Raw genomic sequence first — 16,323 nt, forward strand, 5'->3', positions numbered from 1 at the left:
GCTGGCACTCAAATCTTTGTACAGTTTTACTGATGTTCAAATTACAAATAGTTAACTAAAACTGTTAATCTCAAAAGGGCCAGTCTTTGCCTGCATCAGAGCTCTGCTTTGCACTGGTGCAGTTGAGGAAAAGGATAACTTGACTTTCAGCTATTTTCAAGTCCCTTCAATTCCCAGGACAGCATAAGTATTGCTGGGAGTCCTGCTGGCTTGAAAGCAACACTTACACCACTTTTCTGGCTGCACCTCCTCCCATCTGAAATGCTCCTGTGTGGGCCCCATGTACCATGCCAGAAGATTTAATTAACTGCAAATCTTCCTGTATCCTTGGCTCAGCAGTGTGATTTCATAACAGATTCAGTAAAAAGAAACACAACTAAGCACCAGGGTTTAGTTTGGCTTCTGAACTCTGGATAAAAAGTCAGAATTATTGCCCTAGAATCAAATATTTTCTGTAACTGCTATGACCGCATAACTTGGTTAATCCTGTCCATGCAAAGACATAGGTCCTAACGTGATGCATTGGAGTGTTTCCTTTCAAATTCAGTGACATGAACTACTAACAATAAGCTCATAGTACTGTATAATTTTATTATAGGGAATCTTTCAGATGAGCCACTTTCACAAACCAGCTATATTCAAGTGTATATTTAGGCTGTTTCAAACCTCAAATTATATCTTCAACTGATCAAGATCATCTGAATCCTCCTTAACGCTGTAAAAGGGTTAATAATTTAACACAATACAGACAGGTACATAAATTGTTTTGCTATAGGAATTTGCTCATTAACTTTCATTTCATCCTGCCAGGATACATGGACAGTATAAACAATTCTGCCACAAATTTGCAGCCTGAACTATGACAAGTTTTAACTGTGCTGTGGCTCACTTCACTTCATTGCAAAGCAAGAATTACCGAACTTCCCATTCTTACAATAAATTAGGTCCAGTTCACATCTGCCATATCCTCCCATATCTTTGTGTTAAACTTGTTACGTACTGAAAGCAGCAAGTTGTTGCGGCTGTCACTATTTTCACAGTACCAAGACTATTCCTTCAGGGCACATTCTTTTTCCACATATATGCCAAACACAGAGAGATGAGAGATGCTGAAGAACCCAGAAGAAGGAATATCCTACAGTTTAATGACTAGTATCTGTTTTCCCTTATTATTTAAAGAACTGAATTGTAAGAAGGAGAAGAAAAAAATCAGGAAAAACTTAAGTAGTCTGTTTAATGATAACCTGGGCTCAGACAATGAAAGTAACATGTTTTTTCTTATTATGTAAAATCTGTAGGTTTGACAACTTTTCTGGTGTTTTGTTTAAATGGCAGCTTCTCGCCTGCCTACTCACTGTTTCATAAACATCACAGTAAAGGCTGCATCGCAGTGATGGCAGTGTCTGCATTTAGCTCTCAACTAACCTGAGACCCACCAGCAGCTTAGCCCTGACAACGCAGAACTTGGCAGAGTCTGCGAAACCTGCTGAAGGAGCTCAGCAATCCTGCCCTCAGACCTATGCTTCTGCAGCAACGCTGCTACCAGCACTGCTTGAGCAATCTGAAGCTAGCTCAGGTGCGTCTACAGTACAGGGCGGATATATCTTTCAAAAGGACTAGAAGATACACAACAGCTTGAAGGATTTAAAAAGGAGAAGACGAGCATGAAGGGCCTTATGGACTGAAAAGCACTGAAAAACAAGGAAGCACAGAAAAGAAAGTAGACAGTTCCATGTGGTATAGCAGCCTAGGATCTCAAATAAGCTTATCCAAACAAGCTTATCTAAAACAAGCTGATTCTTTTAAATTGTGTGCTGAAACTTTTGGGTCAGGTCAGAGGGAAACTGCTCTCCACAGTTTCTGCCAACTCTCTGTGGAGAGCAGGAAATTGGTATTATGCAGGAACTACTGCTAATTCCCAGGAAAATCCCTCTAAATGCAGCAAGGAAAAAAGCTTTTGGTGCCTCCAAAGCTTGGCTTGAGGCCATCCTCATCCTTTTTCTACATTTTATGTGAATTTTTGATAAAATCTGTCTTGGACTGCTCTGCTAGAAGTACCACCTCTTCTCACTGAAGACGGTTCAATGTCACAGAAGGCTCGAGGAGAGAAAAGTAATGCCAAGCTAAAATAGCTTGGCTGCACCCCTGCATTCAGATCCTGAAAAAGGATGAAATGATGCTACTGGAAGAGGCTGTTGAACTAGCACTCTTCACGACTACTTTTGTAGTTCTCTGTAGTTTTTGTATCTGGACAGATTTAAATGATCAAGAAATGACATCGTTCTAATAAACTCCAATTAAAAAGAATAAATAAAAGCAGAGGATTAGGTTATTTCTTGTTCTGAAAGTTAGTTTTAGATAGGGATGGAAGGACAGGTAGTAGAATTGTGTTTTACTCAGACAAGTATGGGTGGAAAGGAAGTGTAAATATTCATCCCTGATAGCAGTTCACATCACTGGTAACACCGATAACGATACAAAAAAGGAGTGTCAATAGCCAAGCCTGGTGCAGGAATAGGACAGAAGCATATCCTGGCATGAGAACAAATCAGTCTACATTGGCATAAACGGGCCATTTTTTTCAGAGCACAAAAGCAAATGTTTGTCCACAAGTTTATCTCCAATCAATTACCGGCCTGACTGATGACTCTATCTGAAAAGCAATGACTCAAGACCTCCTTTTGTTGCTTTTGCAACTAACAGCAAACTAGATAGTTATTTGGTGTGAGGTTACACAGCAAAAGCTCTAATCTTGGTTAGCACATTTGCATCAACTTCAGCTCAGCTGGCACCACTAACTTAACAGCCCTACAGCTATAGCATGGGCTTCAGCATGGGCTACAAACCTACTTACATGCTTGCCCATGCTGCTGACTTCACTGCCACGCTTAACCGGTGGCAGGCAGCAGAAGCACACGTTCCTGTGCTGCATTTGTGCCCCCCTTCATCACAGAGATAACAGCCCATCTGTAGATCCACAGGGGACATTTTTCCCTTGTGGATGTTTCCATAGGAAGCAAAACACTGAATGTAAGGGAACAGGATTGAGAAGCCTACTTGGGGGCTGGAGCTCCATGTAGTTTCCCTGTGCATGGATACAGGGAAGTCCTGGAGGTAAGGCCAGCTACCCCGATAGGCTCTTGGATCTGTTCACATTGGAACAAGGGATATTTACCAACCAAATGGAGGAGTCATGGCGCTGAATCTTTACCAATTGCCTACAAACTTGGACAGCAACAAGATCTCAGGGCAGAAGAACCAATCCAGTCTATTTTCCAAAAGTATCCAAATAATACAGCAGACTAAATATGATTTTCAAAAGGAGGCAGGAATGTAGGAGCTTTGGTCCTGATTTATAGACATGAGAGGTCAAGAAGATCCTTCCTTCCCAGCTAAAGCTACCAGCACCTTTTCTAAATAGAAATTCTGGTTCCTTAGCAAAAAACCCCGTGTCAGCCAGGTGCTATTTTAGGTGTATTTATTTGTGATGAATTACAAGGCTGCCCTGTATGTTTGCAGTCAGACACTAAGGTACTGCAACTGTTAGTTTCTGCAATAAATTAGTATATCAGCAGATGGCATTGCAACCCAACAGGTCATTTGCTATGTTCCCTGCACACACTCCTTGGAGGCATGTGCTGCATACCGGATTGCTGTGCAGTACAGCACAGCTTGCAAAACGTAGTTACAGTATTTACAGGCATTTCCAAACACTTTAGTTAGATGAGTTCCCCACCAAATCCTGCCTACTGGCATCTGCTGTGAGATGTTTGTTTCAAAAAGAAATTCCAGACACATTATTATTCTCTTTTTTTAATCCCTCTTCAGGGGATTTCTGCTGCATAGTTATAATGTCTGTATGGAGAGAACTCAGCCTTCATCTTGTACTGGGCTAGCACTAAAAGGAATCATTTTTGCATGTACAGTCCTGTTTCATTGCTGGCCTTCAAAAAAAAAAAAGAAAAAGACAATGTGGTTTCAGAAGATTAAAGGAGGAAGGAGTGAATAAAAAGTAATCACATACAATGTCTCCTATTACTTAATAAATATAAATATTCCGTCTTCTGTCTATAACAATTTCCAAGTTCATGCTTCTGAACACTGAATAAATAAAAACAAACAAGTAACCAAAAGCAAGAACAACTCTTTATAAAACTTGCTTGTGAATATTGAGTCTAATGTTGATAATCTACGGATTCTTTACATTGAATAACTCTCTTATATGTATACATATTGTTTAGAGAGACAATACAAAGATTTTGCTCTACATCCTTCCGCAAAAGATGAAAGAGTATGGGTAATTTCTCTTTCTTCTAAAGAGAAGCCAAAGTGGCAATTCAAAGTAGATCCCAAAAGCAACTGACTGAACTCTACAAAGGATATTATGGATCACGCATGTTTTTCTCCTCACTTCCCTATTTCACCCTATCTTCGGTCTGGTTTAACTAGTAAAACTGTAATTTATTCTGCACTTATTTAGCATAGATCAAGGACTCTCCCAGCTTCAGGAGGAACTGAGAACCCCGGGTGCCGCGAGGGTAAGGCAGCTGCAGGGTCACCATGGTAGGAGCCCTTGCAGGCACTGGGACCTCAGCACCAGGGCTGAGGGCAGGGAGGGTACCTCTGGATCTGGGCAGCAGAGTCCTGTGCTGTGCAAGCTCTGTCCTGTGGGGCAGCTGTTAATTTGGCCTTTGCGCTCTACATTGTTTATTCAGGGAAGCAGCCTAGAATTGACAGCACAAACAGATGACTTAAATGCAACCTTATCCATCCCCTCTCCTCACCCGCAAATTCTATGGCTATGCCTGCTAGCGGTGCAGCAAAAACCCTCGCCCACTTCTCAACTGTGCTCTATGAATACAATTAATGCACAGACAGAACCATCAAATACAGTAGCAATCCCTAAGCATCAACAGCTAATGCATCCTTTGGAAAGTAAAATCCCACACCAGGAAGGAGACAGTATGAGCTTGCAGATGGTGCCACTCTGCCACAGCCTATTTATCCCTGGAAGTGATTTTTGCTCTGCTCAAATGTATGCAGTCCAGACATTTAGCAGTTCGAGTGAAATACCAAGGGTTTCAAGCATCTGTTCCTTAGTTAATCTTGTATGTGGCAAAGGATCTGTTAACAACCCTATGGCTTCTGAAAAAGGGCAAGAACAGGCAGATGAATGGGAGATTTTCACACTCAATTGAAAGAAAACTCCCTTCTTCATGCCCTGACCTAAACCCTGGTTAGGATATCCCAGTCATCAGGGCAAATCCTTGAATAGCAGGCTGGGAGAAAGCAAAGATGACTGCTCCCTCTCCCACAAAAGCCTTAGAGCATTTGTCCTTCCAGGGTCTGCCCACATTGGCTTGTTGTTCACTAGTGACAAAGACATAGCCTGGCTGCACTGGATGGTTTGCCATCCTTCTACCAGCCTCTCAGGCAGCCAATCCCCTTAAAAGCACTGTTTCTTTAAAAGGACTACAAAAACAATGCATAGTTAATCAGGAATGGGTCCGTCAGCAGTATGAATTGCACAGCTGTGTAATAATATGTAGAGCCACATTTGGGTGTGCATTTATTTTGGTTCAGTTTGGATTGATCAACCTCTGACCCTGAGGATCCAGAGATGGGTTGCAAGGGAGTGAGGCAGGAGGTTATCCCCCAACAAACCCATTGCTGCCGAGCATGCAAGTAGCTCTACACATCACCACACAGAAGTATAATCCATAGTGTTTGAGGGACTTCCCCCTCACAAATAATAAGCAGGCCCCACATGTGAAAATGCTATCGCTTTGGTTGCAAGGGATTTGTAAGCTAGTAATAAGGGATATTTAAATATTGGTTCCAGAAGATGAGTATAAACATCCTTTTATTGTACTTATGGGGCTAACAATTTAGGAAAGTGCTAGGAGCATAAAGTAGCATAGTTCAAGCAATGTAATGGATTCGTGTGAACAAGTCTATAGAATTTTGTGGTAAATCAATTGTTAGGTGCTTTGACAGGCATAGAGGGTAGATGTATCAATGCAACTGTAATCTAAGCAGTGCCTTTACAGGTACCCTTGTTCATTTAGCTGTTACTGTTTTTCACTTGTTCCCCCATGGCCCATTCTTTTTCCCTCCTCCCAAACTTGGAATATTCTATTACATCTCTTTAAAAAAAAAACCAAAAACCAAACAGGGGAGACACTTCCCAGTTGCGTAACACCTTTCATTTGAAGATACTGAGAGCTCAGTTAGTATTCTGTGATGACAGTATTACCATATTACTTACAGACGAGAAAGCTGAGCAACTGCAAAGGCCAGATCCCTGGTTCTGGTGTAGGACAGTATGATTCTGAGTCACTACTAGCATACCCCACTGGCAGAGTGCATGCGTATAAAAGGGCAGGGGAAGGAGGTGAGCTGGCATTTTCATCGCAAGTCTACTTGCAGCCTCATAAAGTCACTTTTTTTTCAAGAGAATACTCTTTACTGAACACGATTATTCTTTTTTCATTAATTTCTAGGTTGCTCAGTGCCCTGTGCAACCTTTCATGTCCTGTTCTGACCCTCATCTTCAAAGTTGTGCTCAGCAGAGCACTCACCCAGAGAGAATCACTGTATCTCCTACTCGAACACCCACTTGACAGAGGAAGCCTTAAGCATTCTGTGTTTATTTGCTTCTCACTGTGACAATATACACGCTGATTTCGTCTAAAAATAAAGTAAGATTTGTCAGGCAGCCTAGCTCTGAGTATCACAGGTTTTAAGTTAGACCTTAAAGCTTTGTGATACCCAGCAGTGTATTAGGATAGCATCTTCAAAACAAAATAAAGCTGAAAGAACAACATGTGACCTAAATTATTTGGAAAATAACATCATAGAATGACCACCCTTCTCTGTCCTCTCTCCTACTCCCTTTCATGCCTTAAAACCTATCTTGGTTTGCTGGCAGTAAGTGCAATTCAGCTGAATTTAGGCCTGCATGGGCTTGATCATATACCTAGCATCCAAAACTGTCTTCTTGGATGATCGTCAAGTGCATGAATAGTACTATGAAATCAAGAATCAGTAATCTTCTGCTAGAGATATATCTCAAACTCAAACTATACAAACAACTTTAAAAGGACAATGCTGTCACGTTTAGCCTTGCACTGATTATTTAGCCACCTGAAGCCTTAAAAAGCGGTACTAATTGCTGAGTCAGAATTGCAAAGCAGTTGTATCCTATCCTTCTGCTGCAGTGGAAGGAGGGAAATCAGCCAGATTACTATGGACAGGGCCATCTTGATCTGAAATCCAGATCACTTTTGCAGTGAGACTACAATGCTACACCTGCAAAGTCAGCAGATCACAGTAAGATTTGTAAGCTGGACAGTACTTAGAGAAAGTTGGATCTTCTCATAATAAATATTAAAAAAAAAGACTCATTATTTTCTAAAGTACCAAGCGCTTTTCCATCTCAAAATGTGCTGTTCTTTCCCATTCTGTGCAGAGAAGATGGTGCTGCAGTTGGCTTCTTCTGGAAGGAAACAAGCCAGTAAATAACCCATCAGGATTCAGCTGATGGGCTTCTGGATAAATGCATGCCTGCCTCACTGGAAGTAGGTCCCAGCAATACACTCCGTGCAACCTTCTGATCCCAGCTCACGTATAAAAGCTAAAAGCTCCATCTTCCCTATGACACGACACATTTTTTAATTAGACATAAATACGATGTTTCTGATACAGAGTCATTGACAGGTAGGAACTTATGTCAGCTGGTATAAACTTCCTACAGTGTTATGCCTCCCTCAGAAAGGTTCCTCCTCAAAAAGGTTTTCTTCAAATACTTGTTTGAGACAAACCTACAAAGGTATAGAGCACCTGCAAAACCTCCAGGGATTTCCAAAGCAGCGTTCAGCCTCAGGCTTGTGGAACCTTCCCTCTCTTTAAAACAAATCAAAGGAAAAAAAAAAAAAGAAAAAATAAACAACTGACGGTACACTGTGGACCTTACAATTAGCTTAACCAGTAAATTTCTGCTTCCCCTGAGGTGCATCATAATGTGTATTTAATGAAATCCTCCTTTTCCCTATATCCCTAGCTGTTTTATATACGATAAATTATGGATGAGCTTCTGTTTATATATGCGATCTTTTAGCTGTAAAATAAAGACCACTAATACAGCACTTAGAACACACCAGGATGCCTGCACTCCGTCAATGTTTAAATGGGATACAATATGCCAACTGGTCGTTTGCTCTCACTGGCAGTGATGTATGGGGGGGAATGGACTGAGAGAGCAGAGAAGCATCCACCCACTGCTCTAAGCTCCTCCTATCCAAACATTATAGAGCCTTTGCTTATTGGTAATGAGAAACAGATGGTGCCATCCATCTCTTTTTATGAGATGGGGAAATAAAATATTCAGCCTTGTATCACTATTTTTAGCATGGGCAAGGGATCTCAAAGAAATCTAAGAGGAAAAAAAGGAAAAAACAATATCTATAGCTACTACCATACCATAGGACTGCAGTTAAACAATCAATAATATACTTTCAGGGAGATATGGGGGGTGTGTCTGTGTGCGTGTGTGTTCCTTATGAAGATCAATAGATTTTGCTCCAGTCAAGCAGGTCTCATGCAGTTGGTCTCTTGGTACTTTGCTGTCCCCAGCTTACACAGCTCAAGTTCTCTGCACTCTGCATACAGCATTTACTTCACACTACAAAGAGGCATATTTAATGATGATTTCAAAGCAAGTGATTTTGGATGAGCAGGGAGGAAATGCAGGGCTTCCAGAGCCCACTGGAAGTTTCTGGCTGATATGGATGAGCTGCACACAAATAGCTGCCATTAAAAGAAAAATTGCTTGGCAGGTATAACCACACAGTTATATCTGGGATTATTACAGCTCCCCCTACACTGTAAACAAGTGACTTTGGTAATAAAATGCAATGCGATAATAAACATGGGTTTCTAAAGGCCAGTGTTATAGTATGCAACTGCCCTAAGTAACTGTATGTTACTAGCTTTATTGTGCTAGTGAAACCACATGTATTATCTTCTACACAGAAGACAAATAAAAATATTTGCTCTAAGATGGATTTCCAGTTTTAAATTATGAAATCCTAACTGCCTTAAGATTTGCTATCCGTACCTCCCTTTCCTCTGCATGTCTGTCTTTCTGTTAATCATGTTTCTTCTTCCCTTTTATTTAATCTATCCTGCTTCTGCTTGCTTCAAGTACTAATTTGTTTGCCAGATAACAAAACAAAGAATGTCTTAAACAGAGGAAGCTCTACTTAAATAATCCTTATTGGGAAACAGCTTCACATACATAACTCTAACACAGTAATAGTCAACTTGGGTAGCTTTGATAGAAAAAAATGCACACTTTATTTTTGCTTCCCTTAGGGTTGTTGCGGCCACATAGTCTGTCTACAAAAACCTTGGTTACACTAGGAACACCTGCCCTAATAAATACGTTGCAAGAGCCCCGTTGTTAGCTGTGGCATGTAAGGGTTTTTATCGTTACAGGCAGATCTCTGCTCAAACTAAGCCAACACACAAAGCTCAATGGTAGGATGTGTACACAAACCAAGAGTTTGGGGTTTTTTGGTCAACATAATGTCATTAGTTAGGAAATAAGAAAACTTCACTTATTGCAGTGGAGCCCATGAAGATTTGCTGTTACAGGCTTGGACTCAAGAGTTCCAAAATCCACCTGGGAGGCAGTAAGGAGCTTTGCCTGGAAAGGGCATACAGCCATAGGGCATCTCTGCCAGCTTCCATAGAAGCTAGGTTTTGTTTTGGAAAGAAAAAAAATATTGCAACTCTTTTGGCAGAAAAGGTAACTTTCTCAAATGATATACAGAGGAGAAACTGAGGCAGTTTAGTCCTGCAAATCCACTGACAGACCCACGCTCACCATTCATAGCTGAACAAAAGCAAAGTTGAATGGAAAGCAAGCTCAGGAAAAGGAATTTGGGTTGTTCCATCACTGTTGATGAGAACCAAGCAGGCTGTAACTGCTCTACATTTGTTCTGCACAAATTGCCTTTCAGTATGCTTTCCAGTAGACCCTTTGTTAGAGCTTCTATGACTTTATATCTACTAGCCTAATAGGCTAACATAACTGCAACTATATTAGCTATGGGAGCAACTGGAGCCATGCTACCTTTCCAAGGGTGTCTGGTTATACTAAGAAAATTCTCTCTTCAAAGCAAAGCAAAAATAAACACATGCGCACTTTAAAGGACAAAAGAAAACAATAAAACAACCCTAGCAAAGCAAAAGGCAGAAACTGAATTTATGGGAGGGGTGAGAGAATCCAGACCAGATGGCCAAATTCATTCGTGTTCCTTAATGCACTGTGGGAAGATAATTGGACCAAATGGTGACAAATGTGGTCAAAGACCCTGTAAAGAGGTAGAAGTCCTTATAAAGCACTGTACACATCTGGATCACTAGTACTGACTGATGGCTGCAGAAATTTTTAAGCTGTTTGTTGCGGCTTTTCTCACCTTAGCGTGACATTTCTGCTACTCCAGTATTTTCCACAAAGTCTACTATTTCTCAAACCAATGAGCCTCCCTCTGGCGAAAAAAACTGGGACTCAAACTTGTTATTTCAGAACAGAATTTCAAAATGTGTTGAGTTCAAGCTTAACTCTCCAGATGCAGAAGAACAACAGGCTTCTGGTGTAATAACTGAGGATTTGAACAGCATGTTCCCCTAGGTCCTGTCCTTAAACTCCAGAAAGAAAACTCAGTGGAGTCAGACACAAAATTAACTCTCCCTCTCCTGGCTCTTATGTTCCACAAGCAAGTTGCCCAGGAGCTACAGAGCAAAGTGCTTAAACAAACACGCTCACACTGACTTGTGATCACCTGGTTAACAGCAGCAGCTTAAAGGCATTACTCCTTCAATTTGGAAATAGGTGGGGGATGAGAATGTGAGTTTGTATCTCAGCAATTCTGGCCCACAGTCTTATATTCTGGCATGAATCTATTTTCACTGGCAGTGTAAGCTAGCAAACTTAGCTGGGAACGAAGTTACAGCACATGTTCAGTTCTGGTAGTTCCGCTCAGTGGAGGAGAGGGGGTTACTGGCACAGTAGCAGGACACTTAGGAGCAGTAGCTTAAACCACTGTATCAAAACGCACTGGAACCCGTCTGTCACTGTCCTCCCTCTCCGACTGTGAAACAGCCTATCCAAGCCTATAGCTTATTTTCACTTCTTTTCCCTTGCTGCTCTTCTTAAAATGTTACTAATGCAGCTTGTCAGATTTTCTTCAGCTTTATAGCAGGAGCTAAAGGCATTGTGCTGAGAAATAAGTGAAAGAAGGAGGAAATACTCTTTAGTGTAAGACATAAATGGTGCTCTACAGTTGCATTTACTGTTTGTTGGTGGTGGTGGCTGTTTTCTTTAAGATGGCTAAGGAGAAAAAAAAACATTACAGAAATCTAACATTGTACAAAAGAAAATATAACATTCAGCAAAAATCCAAATAAAAGCTAAGTGAGCGTAAAAACTGTTTTAAGGAATGAACACCAAGGCATTGAGTCCTGTTAGCATTCAAATCAAACAGCGAGATTGCTCGTATCACAAACCTAGTCCTCTGCAACACACTCACCAATACAACACAACGTCTGTGATATACTTCCATGGCCCATGATGTGCTAGGAAAGCATGCAACTGAGCGACGGTTTGTCGAGATACAGGTTTAATACTTGTTCTCTGCAAGTCTCTATGTACCATTCCAGGCAGTAAGTATACTTATCCATGTTTTCAATCTTACAGTTCTGTGCAGCAGAAAACATCAATAGTTGTGCTAAGCCACTCACCCATAACGTGTAGGACCCCCTGCGGCTCCCTGGAAAAGTCAGCATACTCTGATCTGAGACAGCAACAGATGCCAGGCCACTGCTCCTGGATGGTGGCCATTCAAAGTCAGCCTCGGCCTGCTCAGTTTTGCTTTTCTGCTTCTTTATAATCTGTAAGGTAGGGGAACAGGGGGTGGGAGGAGAGAAAAAAAAGGTGCTTGGAAAATACTGTCTGAGCCGTACGGAGAAAAACTACATTAACCCTGTCTCAAGGCAAACTGCCTAGGAAGAACACTTGAGTTTCCCTTTGCTTTTGCTCCAGTTCATGCAAGGATGATTCTGACAACTTGCATGCATTTCTTCTCATCTGAAGTCATATTGCTTGCAAGCACATAAGCATTGATACAATAAATCATAATCAATGCCTGTAGGAACATCAGAGGTGAATTAAACATGGAAACCTGTTCCTACAGTAACGCTTTAAACATTAGCAGCATCTAAGTGTCAAGTATTTTCTCAGACAAGAATTTTTGCAAAGAAACATAAAATACTAGATATGAGGGGAATTTCAAAGGCTCCCATGACATCTAGACACATTTCTACTGAAAACAAAGAGGTCTTAGGTGTCTAGGCACTATTTTTGTTTTTGAAAATCTACACTGTCTTAAGAGAGAGAGAGATCATATAGACTACCTGTCTCCCTACACTGACAGATTATATCCTGCTGCACTTCATTTCCACAACTTTTTGGACTCCAATTTAAAATATCTACAGAATATTATTCTATGGTGTAAAAAATCTTGTTAGGCAGCTTTTGACAAAAGTGGTAGCAATTCAAGCTTGGCTGAGATAGGCTCTGGACTATCAAAGACCTGATAAGCGGAATTAATCTTCTAACATCCCTATTAAAAAAGAAGGCAGATTATTTTCCATTAGCTGCTGCTCTTCTGGCTTTTCTTGATAGCCTTAGAAACAACATGTTCCTCTTCCGGCACGTGATCCATACATTGTTAAATGCCACATCCCATACACAGATGTGGCAATTACCTTAATTCACATGGAGGGAGACTAACTTAGCAGAGTGGTTACCTTACTGATCACGGGAGCTCAGCAGCACTCTGTTCACGCTTGTCTTGCCTTGCTCCAGACTGTCCAGACAAACTCAAGGGGTACTTGTTCCCACTAGCCCTCCGTTTCTGTGCTGCATCAGTGCTAACTGCGAGCTTTGCAGGGAGAAGAACAAGCTTTCCAGAAAAAGTCACATAAATCAGACACACAGAGGGTTCTGTGATTTTTTGGGTGTCCCTCTCACAGCATCATTAACAGAATTCTATTTTAATGATCGATGTTTTCTTTGTATGTGTTGCAGATGCAGGGTTCAGTAGAGTTGGTATGGTCAAGAACCACCCTTCTTTACATTGGAAAACTTTGTGCCTTTTGGGAAGTGAAGTACAGATGTAAAATTCCATCAAGCAGGGGCCTCCTCTTCCAAGCAAGGATATCGCAGACCTGAGGGAGTAGTACCTCTCAGCTCTGAGGGTGTAGGTCATCAGTTTAGGCAGTGGATTAAGCTTATTTATAAACTGATCTCTCTGTCAGACATAGCTGATTAAGCCTATACGGTGATAGTTGAAGTTGCAACTTGTCATTTATTTTCTACATTGGTGTCATCCTTTTTGCTGTTAGCAGAGTCGAAGCTCACTAGACTGAAGGATTGTGTTTTGGCAATTAAACAAGCCAGGGAAAAAATGCATGCCATACCTTCTGCACGATGGTTGTGGCCAGCTCTTCTATGAGGTCCTCCTTGTGTTCCTGCAAGTAACAAGCCTCGTTCTGCTTGTCCTGCATGAAAATGGATATCTGTAGTTGGTAAAATCACATAAAAACAGCCTTTTCACAGAAATGGTATAGATCAGGAAATGCATAATATGCCCTGTTGGCACTGTGGGAAGAAATTACAGGTACTTAACATTGCATGTCACCTCCTGAAATGCAACATGCATCTTGGATACAAGTTCATAAAACCCATACCCAACTCTTTAGGTATGGTGTGAGATAGTCACTACTTCTTTATGTTTTCTTTTGTATCTACTTGGTTTTGTACCACTACTCAAATGAAAAGAAACATAATTGTTCTATTTAAAATACTTTTTTTTTTTTTGGAAAATGTTACCAGGCTGTCACTGTAGGTCTCTGCCTTAGAAATAGCTTCTTCCACTGCTTCCTCTGCAACACGTAAGGCCACAGCAAGGGTATCCATCATGCTGTGTCCTAGGTGAAGAATAAGATAAAATCACCATGTTCTTTATATACGTACATTTTGCATAAGGAGCTCCAAAATTCAGACTCATATTCTGGACATACATTCAAATCTTAGGTTGTTCATTACAAAGTTCATTTCCTCAATCCATAATTATGCACAGTAAAATAAACACCTTAAGACAGAGAAATTTGTCTCAATCTCTATGTTACTTCTTAAATGTAAATATTAAATACAATAAAACACAGTATTTTTATGTTGCTTATTTTAGAATCCACCAAAATAGTTAGGAGGAAATCACAGGAAGAAAATTTGTAAACTTCCTATAAACACCAACAGAATATAAGAGAATGAAAAAAACGTGTGAGTATAGGAAAGGAAATGGGGAGAAGTAACAAAAACTGAACATTAAGAAAATCATACTAGAATAAGCGTGTATTAGCTGTAATACTGAAGCAAGATATCCCAGCATGGTACACAAAGATTTTTAGTATCTCGCTAAATGTTTCAGCTGAAAAATTGTTGGATCTGTGAACAAGAATTACCAGCACTCTAGGCTATTTGTCCAGTAATTCAAAGTGTAAGGACTGTGTTTTAATCAAACAAGTTTTTAGCAGCATACCTTCTGTCTGTCGGTAGAATGTAGAGTCACTACCACAAATGCTTCCTTCATTTTCAAAGCTTCCTTCAAAAAAACCTCCTTCTGCTCAAAAAAGACAGTACTGTGTGTTAGTATAAGAAGTGCCCATTAACAGCAGAGGCATTATTAGCTTAGAAAATTCACTCAAGATATGGTGGCACCGCGCACAAAGAGGGATAACTGGAAAATTCCTCCTACCTTTTGTATAAATCATGACTGCAGCAGCTTTTGTACAAAACATGACTGCTTTTATACAAAAGACCTCTCATTTTGGATGAAGAAAACTATTGGTACAGTAAAAGAGAGAGAGAGAAAGAAGCTCCTAGGTATAAAACTTACATGGTAGAATTTAAGTACAGGGAATTTCCCTTTAATATGACATTTGGGGTTGAAATAGATTCTACATTTTAAAGGGCAATGCTGTATAAATAAGCCAAAACCCAGACAGGTATACTAGTATTTATCTTCAAAGGGAACAAAAGGTTTACCTAATAGTCACACGTAGAGTAGAAGAAAGTTAGCAATGACATTTAGACTCAAAGGCCTTCCTTAGAAAGGTCTCACAGACAGTGCACATGCCACTGCAACTCATCATTGCATTGTTCACGCTTCCATTCAAGGACAAATTCAGTGAGACTATGGCTTAAGTAAAGGCAACACATCATATTAAAGTTCTGAAGGATCCATCCCCACAGTTTTTAATTCCATTGTCCTACTTCTGCCCTCACTGACACAGATTTTCTTGTCTTCATACATATTTGTTTTCAACTGTTAAGGAATCAACTCAAGAAAAATGAATTTGATACAAAGAAAGCAAAAAGACTAATAAATCAGAATTTAATGCATAGGTCGCTTCTCCCTAGAAGCTTTTATGCCAATTTTCATAAGAAACACCTAAAATTTTCACTCAGGACTAAAGAGTCCACTTACCATCCTATATAATTTCAGAAAAAGACAAAGTAAAGACTATAGAAAAATTACAGTCTCTGTACAAATTTCAAAATAAATACATTAGGAAAGTATCTGGTCCAACAAATCCCATGAAATTTCAAACATTCAGCTAGCTGTGTTTTGAGTAATTTGCTGAAGTTACCAGTATGACACCAAACACCACTTCTTCTAACCCATTTTATACCTCCAATTACTTTTCTTATGGGGTGATGTATTGTAACACCACAGTTAAGGGAGAATTGTGTCTCTTCATTTAAAAGGGTGACGCCAATACTTAATTGGCATCTTTTAACGATTTACAAACATCAGTCAAAAATAAGGTGTGGCCAGTTTCAGATCCTTAAGCATGCAAAACTCTAAGTGAGGACAATCTAAGTTTTGGTCAACTTGGATACTGAATGTATCTCATGTTAACCAAATTTTGCTTCAAATACCTCGGAAATGTGCTCTAAGGCCAAATATTGAATGCAAAATTATTTTCTCATTCATTGACTACTCAGAACTGTGATAAATTTTGGAACGTGGGCTAGAATACAAACTGCAATTTACAGACTGAAGATAACAGTTCTTCTGTATCAGTGGCATAATTAAGATTAAACATTCTTTGAATTCTTAAACAGCTCTCTAGACACTTCACCTCTTTTTTCTCTCCACTGAGGTATTTCTTTTATGAAAAAAAATAGCC

At 40.2% G+C, this 16,323-nt stretch overlaps 1 protein-coding gene across 3 annotated transcripts in view; it reads right to left on the minus strand.

Moving 5' to 3' along the window:
• The window catches only part of MYRIP (myosin VIIA and Rab interacting protein), a 243,360-nt gene that overhangs the window by 41,385 nt on the left and 185,652 nt on the right, over window positions 1–16,323 (minus strand). For all 3 annotated transcript variants that reach the window (XM_050892348.1, XM_050892347.1, XM_050892346.1), the window contains exons 5-8: window positions 14,670–14,750; window positions 13,961–14,058; window positions 13,549–13,629; window positions 11,809–11,958 (exon numbers count right to left, since the gene is read on the minus strand). In XM_050892348.1, the coding sequence (XP_050748305.1) occupies window positions 11,809–11,958; window positions 13,549–13,629; window positions 13,961–14,058; window positions 14,670–14,750 (410 nt within the window). The remainder of the gene's footprint in view (window positions 1–11,808; window positions 11,959–13,548; window positions 13,630–13,960; window positions 14,059–14,669; window positions 14,751–16,323) is intronic.

This window comes from Gymnogyps californianus, chromosome 2, assembly GCF_018139145.2.
Source record: "Gymnogyps californianus isolate 813 chromosome 2, ASM1813914v2, whole genome shotgun sequence".
Classification (NCBI taxonomy): domain Eukaryota; kingdom Metazoa; phylum Chordata; class Aves; order Accipitriformes; family Cathartidae; genus Gymnogyps; species Gymnogyps californianus.